Genomic DNA, 11,203 nt, shown 5'->3' on the forward strand with positions numbered 1-11,203 from the left:
TGCTGTTAGGCAAGATGGAGCAAGCACTACATGTGGAAGTGACCAGAATTTAAACAGATGTGGCACACATATGAAGAGGCCTCTCTGACACTCAGCCCCTTTAAGCTTCTATTTCAGGGGGGAAAGCTGACACTGGCCCAATATGTCTTTGCTTCCTTTTCCAAGCAACCTTGAGGAACATTAGTTACTGTCCAGGGTCATAAACAGCTTCTTCAAAAATGGTTAATTGTTCTACTGCTAAACTAAAGCATCAACCTTGCTGCTGGCACAGCAGTGGAGGGAGAATAGAAAAAGAGTCAGGGAGGATTCAATCCTCTTTTGGGTCATGCGAAACTAAACTGCAACAATTTCAATCCCAGTTCCAAAACTTTGCATTTAGAATACTGCAAACAGTTTAAGAAAAAAGTGAAAGAAATGTATGAAATGTTAATTCCTTTTTACCCATGTGAAGAAAAATGAGTCCAGAAAAAGAAAGTGAGGCATCAATACCATTTTTTTTTGCTTAAGGCAATCTAAGGCAGTGTGTTAAAAATGTTGACTGGGGAAATGTTTAAATATTTGAAATGTAATCCACAGAAATGCCCAGCTCAGCTAAGCACATATCAAATCTACAGCCAACCCCCATGACCTATGCAGGTTAGGTCTCATGAACTCAAGCATGGATACGAGTGATCAGCCACGGGGGGGGGGGGGGGATCTGACGTTGATCTGAAGACTTGGAATTGTCCCGTCATTTCATATTTGATCTATAGCAGCAATTTTAATGTTCTCAGGAAGCATTAACCTAACATGGATTAGTTCCAGCCTTTGGCTGACTCATGCTAAGGAGGAGCTCAGAGTTCCCAAAGAGGTCAAAGGCTTTGGCTGATGGCTCACACACCAAAGACACTGGCTACTACTGCTCCCGCCATCCATATTCTGCCTTTGTCAGATCAGATCAAGGAGCCAAGAACGGCAGTTGCTGTTCAAGACGCCATGGGAATTATATTGCAGGCTGATAAACTACCTATGTAATAACAGCAGGCAAGCTTTCCAAACAGAAGGGCCCTTTTATCAAGCGCAGTGAGAAAGATAAAGGCCTCTTGAACTTTGCAAGGTCCTCTGCTAATAAGCCGAAAAGCTTTCCCACATGCTTTAGTTTAGTGTCCGAACACAGTTGCTGCTTATGTTCTTTGCTTAATTTTGAACACTGGAATTTTAGATCTTCAGCTGCACAGCTCCTGTTGCTGAACTCCTAACGATGCTTTTGCAAGGGGTTACTTCCTCTTTAAAACTGTGAGCTCCCAGAAACCCTCCCACACTACATCACAAACCCAGTGGAATTCCTAAAGCTAGTTAATGGAGAAGCACTTGGGACCTGCCAAATCAATCACATGTAACCCATTGTCAGTCTTTGCCATAAAGTTCTCCATGGTGAGAAAAAACTCACACCCCTGCTTAAACATTTAGATAATTTGAAGGTATTAATCACAGGAGGAACATAATCAATTAGAGCAGGTGTGTGAGTCTTTTCTCTCAACAGGATGGCATTCTCACTAGGCCGCTGTAACTCTCCAAAATATTTCTTGAAGGTAGTATAAAGCTACCATATTGTAATGGGCACAGTAGTTGTGCCAGCACATTCATCAATGCAATAGGCCCAAATAAATGGGTGAACAATTAATTTACTTAGTTCTGATTCAGAGAGAGCTGCTAGCAAAGGGTGTCGATTGGAAGATGTGCTGCACCTTCTAAAAACACCAAAAAGCCACAGGATTCCCAGGCAATCCCCCACATAGCTGCAGACCAGACTCAGAACGAAACTAAAACTACAGTTTGGAGTCTTCTGGCCAGCCTCTGTTGGTATGATGGGTATAAATTGCTCCAATTCCAAAGAGATTCATGAGCTCACCATCATTCAGCGATCTATGCGGTTCTTCCACATGTCTTCTCTGAATAAAACCCAGTGTGCTGCAGTTATTTTGCTGTTAACATCTCTTGTGGCTATGAAGGTCATTGCAAGCATTTCAAACTTGGACAGAAAAATAAAATCAGAGGCCACAGTTTATATTCAGAGACAGTTGCTAATTTTTTATTGAGGAGGGTGCAGCCTAAATTCAAGTTGCCAAACATTAAATGCCTTTCACCTTTTAAAATCAGGGTATAGTTGCATTAAGACTATGTAGTTCATTTAAGCTATAAAATTATTTAGAAACCATTTAAAAAGTAGGCTTTGGCTGCAATTCTAATCTTAAAGTCAAATCACGGTGTCCTGCAGAATACAGAGAGATTATGACTTCCCTCTGAGGTTGATTTTCTTGTTCTCAGGACTAGAGTTTGGCTTAAATTGGTGATATTCTGCAAACAGAAGGAAATTTAGCACACACTTCTGCCACCAACACATGTAGCAAAGCACAAGAGCCCAGCAGCATCTTAAAGACCAACAAAATTTCTGTCAGGGTATGAGCTTTCTTATTTTATTCATTTTATTTCATTAAATTTGCTACCTTGCTCTTCCCAGCCAGATGGCCAAACTCAGAGCAGCTTATACACATGGATAAAATATAAACACTGCAGTATACAATTCAAGAATGACAAAATATCAAATATTAAAATAATTTCCAATGATGGTGGCTTAACACATTTTAAAACCCAATAGGTTCCAACAAGGGTCACAGTCTAACTAAAACAGCAGCAAATAACACCTCCCTATTTATAATCCACATTTACTATATCCAGAGACATAGGGGGTGGGTGGGTAGGGACAAATGTCACGAGGCCAGCAAGTTGGAAGGAAAAAACATAGCTGCCTCAACAGAGGCGTAGCAAGGGGGAAAGTGCCCGGTGCATTGGTGCATCCTCCACCCCCGCCCTGGAAAGCCTTCGCCACACCCCACAGGGGCGCGCGCCTGGTGTGTCGCACCCCCATTCCCTTGGAGCTACGCCTCTGTGCCTCAACCAAGGGCTCAGTAGAATATCTCTGTCCTACAGGCCCTGTGGAACTGAACTAGATCCTGCAGGATCCTGGTCTCTGGAGACAGAGAATTCCACTAGGGCAGAACCAGGGCAGAAAAAGCCCTGGCTTTGGTTGAGGCTAGCCAGATGTTCTTAGGGCCAGGGACTACCAGAAGGTTACTACTAGCCAAGCGAAGCATCCTCTGGAACCATTATGAGATCCTGCAGTTACAACGACCCAGACTGCTCATGGCCTTAAAAGCTAATACTAAAACCTTGAAAATGACCTGGAATTCAACCAGTAACCAGTGTAGCTGTCAGAGCACAGGTCGAGTCCCAGTAAGACCCCTCACCACTGTGTTCTGGGACAGTTGTAATTTCCAGAGCAGTCTCAAGGGTAGGCCTGCATAGAGTGAGTTAGTAATGCAGCCTGGAGGTGACCATTGCATGGATCCCTGGCGCAAGGTCCAAGCGGAACAGGTAGGGAGCCAACTGCCTGGCTGGTGGAGCTGGAAGAAAGCCACCACATATGGATGTGTGATCTGGGCCTCCATGGAAAGAGAGGACTCCAGAACCACACCCAGGTTTTTGATAGAAGAGGCAGGTGTTAAAGCTATTCTGTCTAATTTTGGCTCCTGGAAACACCCCTCAGCTCCCCCCCCCCCCCAAGCCACAGGACCACCATCTTCAATGGATTCAACTTCAGTCAACTTTTTACGAACCAAGCATCCCACCACAGCCTCCAGACAGAGTTATCACGGGAGGCGGCTAGCTGGCCCTCCATCAGCTGCTATGTGATTCATGAAAGCTCATACCCTGTCAGAAATTTTGTTAGTCTTTAAGGTGCTACTGGATTGTTGTACTTTTCTATTGCTACAGAAAGACTAACACAGCTATCCATCGTGATTCACAAACACATGTGATATGCTCACAACTTCAAACTCCAGGAACTGAAAGAAAATATAGAGGAACCAGCAGTTTCAGATGCTAGGTTCATAGAAGTAATCTTAGCACACACCACTCATATGTTAAGTAAACTTCAGACCAGGTTGATGGCATATTTGCCGCATTTGATGTCTCATGGAATCCAGTTTTAGGCAGTGCAGCCCTTTGTATTACTCCAGACTAAGCCAATTGAAGATTGGGCTGGAATGATAGATAGGTTTACTTTCTGCTTGCATTTTATACAAAGTGATAAATTATTTTGGCCTATGTATGTGGGGATCTCTCACTCTCACTCATTCATTGCAAATATCACTTCCTCAGCCAAATTCCTCTGTTATTTCATCTAGTTCATATTAACAGGACTGTGTCAAGAGATTTTTGGAAGGGTAAAATCAGGATGTTAGGAAATGCTTTGCATATTGGAAATGGTCTTAGGCTTATTCAACTATCTGGTGCTTAATTTTCTTTTTTTGAAAGCTAGGTAGAAACTTAGGGAAGCCCACATAAAGCCTGGTGTAGGGTGGGAAATGCAGCCCTGTGCATGGGCTTCAAAGCAATAGCTCTTAAGGAATCAGCAAGCACTATTTGAAGAATGCTTCAGCCAGTCTTTCCAGTGGTAAGGCAGGAGAATGGTCAGTGATACTTAAGGACCGTTCCAGAGGAGAATGTTATGGAGAGGGCAGATCTACCAGATCTCCTCACATTTGTTCACCCCTCTACTATAAATCTAGTTGCCAGACAGAAAGATTTCCTAAGTACTGTCAGGCTCAGCTAGGTGATCTATGAACTTCTAAAACTGGCAAAGCTGCAACAAGTAAAAGAGTTGTGACAACAGCTGCAAATAGAGCCCTGCTTGTAACATGGAACTTCCCGTTGCCACCTGTTGTCCCCACCCACAGGATGCTGACTCCGGATTCAGAATGAGCCATGATGTGGGGAAGGGTGTGTGTGGTGAAATTGTTGAAAATTGCTCAATATTCCACTTCAACAGCAGCAAACTGCCAGTATAAAAAAGCACTAGTACATGTTTGTGGGTGTCTTAATTCTGTGGAACTTGAGGGTTTGCACACTTCTACATGAGCCTAAAGTTAGTGTAGCCAAAGATAATTGTACAAGTAAAACAAAACAAAAAAAGCTGTCTTATTTAGAAATCCTTGCTGTGACTTCTTCTAAAGGTACTTTCACATGAACCCTGGAACAACCACATGACTAATACATACTTCTCTGGGACTGAGTTAGTGATGTGTGTGCAAAAACAATCTATAAATTAGGATGGTTATAGATTTTAGTAGATCAGGCTTTTAATTGAGTTTCTCAAACATATAGATGACTTTTGGAGGGGATTGAAGTAGTGAATGCATTTGGCAATTTATTAAACAAAATTTACCACTATTAGAAGGTCAATATTTTCTCTCATTTTCCGCCTGAGGAACATATCAGAGCCAAAAAAGGGACAAGTCATACACAACTGCTATTAAAAAAATATTTTTTTAAAAATTAATCTCATTAGTGAAATCACACAGTGTAATCCTAGTCAGAGACGAGTTACACCCTTTTATGCCAATTAACTTTAATTGACTTGGAAGGATATTACTCTTCTTAGGATTGCACCTGCCTGGCAAAAACTGCTTGGTCTCATGGAATTTTGGTCTTGGCAAAGGAGCTCAAGAGACGACAGGACATATCTTCTGTGTACTGCAAATCAAAGATTTTTCACTACTGCCTTGTGCAGTGCATTTTCTCCCACCTTCCTGGGAAACAGATCACGTGCCAAAGTTAGGGTCAAATAACATAATCAGCTAGGGCTGCCAACCTCCAGGTGGGGGTTGGAGATCTCCTGGAATTACAACTGATCTCCAGACTCCATAAACTGCTTAATTATTTGAACATTTATTCCACTTCTGGGGAAAACAGCCGCTTTGGAAGGTGGGCACATGGCATGATGCCCTCTTGAGGTCCCTCCCCTCCCTAAGTCCCACTCACCCAGGCTCTACCTCCAACCTCCAGGTGCTTCCCAACCAGGAGCTGGCAACCCTAGATTCAGCACAAGGCAACTCCCTTATAATTCAAAACCAAAAGACTATGGCAAGTAATATCCCCCCTTACAAATCAGCATAGGTAGCATATAATACACATAAAAGTAATGTTGTGCAACATATTATACAACATGGCTTAATTTGGAGGCCAACATCTTCCTACTCTTCCAGTGGAGTTTTAAAGCAGTAGAGCAGGAAACTACTAAGGGAACAGGTCTACATCAAGGCCCAGTAAAAGACTGCTCAGCTTCAAAGAGAAAGTTCTGGCTGGATCAGCACCAGCATTTCCACATCATAATCCTAACCATTCTACTTCAACGCTGACTGCCTTGTGAACTCAGTATACTTCCATGGACATCATCATTCTCATGTATCATGCTGTGTTTAAAATGACAAATACATATTTACCCAGGAGCAAGTCCCACTGAATTCAGTAGAACTTGGCTCTCATTAAACAGGTAAGAGATTCAGCTGGAAAGCCCAGGTTTTCATCCATAAATTTGGCTGATAAGTTTACATTTGTAAACAGTTTTGGTGCTTTAAAATTTGATTTAAAGTATACAGGTCCCACTCTCATAAATGGCTCCACAAATCAGAGAAAGGATACACTGGAGAGAGACTGAATGCACAATCCATGCCCAGTTTTTCAAAGTGTTAAAGTACAACCATTAAGACACACTAATTATACCAAATGGTAATCCAAAACACTATGGTAGTGCTAAGGGATACAGCAGTTAAGTCTACTTTGTAATGTATTAATTTTCCAGAGGCAGGTGGAGAACTATTTAAGAGTACATTGCAAATCACAGCATGGAAAGGGAGAGCACAGTGGTGAATATGACTGGGATAGCACTGTCAGCAGGTAATGTGAAAATTGCCTGGACACTGTACCTTTAAGCTGGTGTTGGTGCTCCAGAGGAACTTCACATTAGAACTGCAATGGAAAGTCAACCCCAACTCCCCGCCCAGTATAGAGAAGTTAACTCTATCAATTTTAAGGTTTACTATATATTAAAAAAATAGTCCATACACACAAAAATATTTGTTTAATTGGAAACCATACATCAATCTGCACCTTCATACTGTAGTGCAGCACTGTAAAACCAGATTTTCTAAAGCCAGGCCTACCGTTCCAAATAAGATCAATTCTTTTTAAAAAAGCAAAAAAAGAGGAGGGGAGTCTAAACAGAGAAAAGAATCAAATCTCAAGATTCAATTCACGCTCACAGTTAGTTTGTTAGGTATATCATTACGCATCTCTCCCTTGTTCCGACCCATACTGTCCTTGATGGTCAACATTGTAATGCAGACAGAAGGTATGTACGTAGCTTTGCTATAAGTTATTCTGCAATTTTGCTTGGCAGGCAGCAGACAAACAAGAAGGGAGTCAACACTACTCCAGGAGAATGACTACAAACTTTCAACTAGAGTGGAAATTACCTCCCAAACCAGCAACAACTTTTGCTGTCTTTCGGTGAGAAGTTTAGTTCTAACAGGAAGAGCCCAGGCCGTTATGACAATTTCCTTAATGGTTTGCTCTAGAACCTAAACTGCCCCAGCTCCTGTATTAGCGTTCAGGTTACTTTTAATAAAGTACAGGTTACTGTAGGATTCATCTCCACATACTTAAGCTAAGAAGATGTGCTCAAACCATGACAAACCATTTTTTTAAAAAAAGAAGTGAGGCGCAGAGGAAAGGATCAAAAGTCTGCATCCAATCTTCATGTTTTCTTTCACAGAAAATGTACTCCAAAAGCTTCTGTCATTGGACGTATTTCGCCTGTCAATGAGACTACCAACTCACAGTATCAACACGCAAAGAATCCTCTTCAGAAGAATAATTAAAATTTTACAACAGCCATGTTGGGTAGCTGGCTGAACAAACACCACGCACTTCACACAAGAATAAGTCAACTGTCTGAATAAGGATTTACTTTAACAGAACCTTGTAAGGATACACTACACACCCAATCTCATTTTAAAGGAGTTGATTGGATTTTTATACAACATAGCCCCTGGCATTTTAAAACAGACCCACTGGAGAATGGAATGGAGAATCGGAAATGCAACATTTCAGACCCAGGCTGCATTTGCCTTTAATACTTTTTTTTAAAAGTGTGTTTGGAATATATAGTTGCTTTTATCATGTTTTTAACTTCTTCTCTGAGGAAGAGTTCTCAGAATCTGTGTCTTCAAACTCTGCTCTGTGCCTTTTCTGCCGTCCATGAATTTGCAGGCCATCACTGTCTGCCGGATGCGACTCTGCCACATCCTCTTTTGTGCTAATGCTGTGACTGGCAGAGTCTGCAGCAGAGAAGTAAAATTCCTTGTGTGAGGATGCACATGTCTGCACAAGGCCGCCATTCTCCACATTGACGTGCAACTGTCTTCCTTGGGATCCAGCCTCCTGCTCTCCTAAACCTTGTCCGTTATTGAAGTAAGAAGAGCAAGGGTGCAAGTGGCCATTACTGTGGTTTGCACAAGAATGGTCAGTGTTCTTATCCTCACTGTCATCCAGCAGGTTTCTAGAGTAACTTCCAGATCCACTGCAGTTGGCAGCACTGGAAAATGAATCCTTAGAAAAAGCCAAAAGATTGGGGCTGGAAGCTGGCTGACAGTTCTGACTGTTCTTCTGTTCAACAAATCCTGCCACTTGATTGCATGGTTCTTCAGTGCACCTTTCTTTACAAACAGCTGTCCCATTGAGCTTTTTGGACTCAAAAGAACGCTCCCCAGATCTGCTTCCAGTATCATGGGAAAGGCTTTCTTGGTCTTCCGGCTGTTGCTGATTATCACATTCATGCCCTGTGCCATTTCTAGAGTGTTCGCCTGAGCTGGGTTCCTTGCAGGTCTCTTTAGTGCAGCTTTCAGTACAAGAATCCTGGCTGCCTTGCATTTTTCTGCTAGTTCCTGGTCTCCCTTCAATCTCTCCAACTCGTGACGACTCACCATCTTTATTAGCTGCATAAGACATATAAGAATAATGAAGCCACCTGAAAGCTCTGTAGATCTTCCTGTCTACTGATTCACTTTCTGAGCAAGGAGAAGCCTTTTCCTTTTGGACTTCTGCACTAGGCGCCTTTCTTTCCGGTGATGAAGTAGGAGAAGGGGAGACGTCATCCACTTTGATCTGGGGATAATCATAGATGTCCTCCCCTATGTAGGTACTTGTGTTCTCTGAATTTGCACTAGTCCTTTCTTCCTTTTGTAGTTTGGATCTGCGCCTCATTGCATTGCGTTGCCGGGTTGAGGCACGGCGTTTATTCAGCTCCTCATCATCTTCTGAGCTGCTACTGCTGCTGCTGGAGCTGCTAGAGTCATTCTCTTCCGGGCTAGGGGATCTGGGCCGTGGAAAAAGATCAGCATCCAGCTCTGTCTCACACGTGTTTTCATCAGAATCAGACTCATTAGAAAGTGCCAGGAGACGTTTATCTTGATACCTCCTAAGCGCAGACAACCGTTGCCGACGAGTAACCACATCCTCTCTGGCTGGAGGAGATTCTGTAGATCTCAAGGTTCCCAAGTTATATGCTGCTTCATCAGATTCTTCTGCCATGTGAGGTGGGGATTGGCGCAAGGAAGTGGAGGACTCTGATTCACTGTAGCCCGAGCGTTCACTGACTCCAGCATGAAGCTGCAGGATCGTGCTTTCACTGAGGTCACTATCTGAGTCAGAACTCCAGCCCTCGATCTCCCGTCGGACCAAGGAGTCAAAAAAGGCCATCATTCGTGGATCCTCTTGGACTGACTGATTGGCATAATCATGGGATAAGCCACTGCCACTGTTCAGTACAAGACTAATGTACTCTTCGTGAGTGTAGAGGCAACGTGAATCATCCTCAATTTTACCATCCAGATCTCCTGTGCATCCAGGTTGCCTGTATGGACTCCAGATCTGAAAAGTAATAATAAAAAAGTCATCCACACACAATTTAAGGCATTTCATACAAATGTATCTGCATTGCTATGATTTTAGAGTATGAAAGAAATCAATTACTGCAATAACTTTCAGCGTGGCTGGATTTTACAGAACTGTTCTTTTAACCCACTTCAATTGATATGTTCAATTTTTAAGGCAGCATCTTCTCCACTACTCAGAGATGCCCTCAGAATTTTAATTCTACAGCAGATTCAGTACTTTGTTTTTATTTAAGAGGTAGTTACTTGGGGGTGGGGGAGGAGGAACTGTGGATGAGAAACACTTGGTTGCTTTCTGAGTAACTCTAGACACTAGTTTCTCAGGAAACTAGAATAGGTGAGATGTGTAAATGCATTATATCAAGTTGTACATTTCTGTATTGAAGAGTATTCATTGTATATTGAAGAACATGTGTGTGACACAGTACTGGCACCTACATTCTCTGATGATGTTAGGGTCAAGATGAGGTAATAATGCAAATGGACATTTGGACTGTGGACATTTCCATTCACACATTTCTATGAAGCTGAAGGAAGAAGGTAGCATATGATTTGCCCTTGTCCAACCAAGGTTTCATTACCTGGATAAATGTGCAGTTTAAATTACACATTCATATGTACACAGGTTGAAAGTAATATAATTTCTCATCTTGTGTACAAAGAAAAATCAAGAGCATACTGTACACAGAAGCCCTATTCACATGTTGCAGTGAAGATACATACATCCAACAAATGTGTAGATCTGTTTGTAAGGAAAAGCCAACGTGTGTTCACTTTACTAATGAAACTGGGAACCAGTACGTGGATAAATGTGAGTTTGTGTCACTTGTCCAGCTGTATATGTGTTGGATAATATGAGATTGAATGTAGACTATATAAAGGACATATTATCTGTTTACTGCATGTATTGCCCCGTTCTTGCTGCATTGTTTTCTACCAATGTAATGCCCTTTTTTCTAAATTTTCTAAATTGTATTCTGTATCATCTATGATAGGCTTACTCAGATGTCTGTAATCCTAGTCCCAGTAGACTAGAAGTGATTTATTAGATCTTCATATTGTTTCCCTTTACTCTGCATAATCTGCTTTTGAGACTCAGCAAGAGAGACAGACTAAATATAGTAAGTTAAAAAAATTGTACATGCATTTACTGTGAAGTGTAGCTTTCTACATGACCCAATGCTTTCTGAATGCTGCTAATCATGAGTAGGAAGAATACATGGGGAACCTTCTTCTTCATGTAGGTGCCATGCTTGTGAGCCGGAAAGTACACCGAGGCAGGGCCTCCATGCTTGTGCCTGTTCATCTCCACATGTGGAGTCAATGCATGGATGGGTCATCTGTATACGTTCTGTTTAAAGCACAGGTGT

General features: G+C 42.1%; 1 protein-coding gene across 1 annotated transcript in view; it reads right to left on the minus strand.

Moving 5' to 3' along the window:
• Positions 1 to 2,049: 2,049 nt before the first annotated feature.
• Positions 2,050 to 11,203, minus strand: part of DCAF5 (DDB1 and CUL4 associated factor 5) — a 56,237-nt gene continuing 47,083 nt past the window's right edge. The window contains exon 7 of the mRNA XM_048484596.1: positions 2,050 to 9,879. Within this exon, the coding sequence (XP_048340553.1) occupies positions 8,059 to 9,879 (1,821 nt within the window). The 3' untranslated portion in view covers positions 2,050 to 8,058. The remainder of the gene's footprint in view (positions 9,880 to 11,203) is intronic.

Source organism: Sphaerodactylus townsendi, linkage group LG02, assembly GCF_021028975.2.
Source record: "Sphaerodactylus townsendi isolate TG3544 linkage group LG02, MPM_Stown_v2.3, whole genome shotgun sequence".
NCBI classification, from domain to species: Eukaryota; Metazoa; Chordata; class Lepidosauria; order Squamata; family Sphaerodactylidae; genus Sphaerodactylus; species Sphaerodactylus townsendi.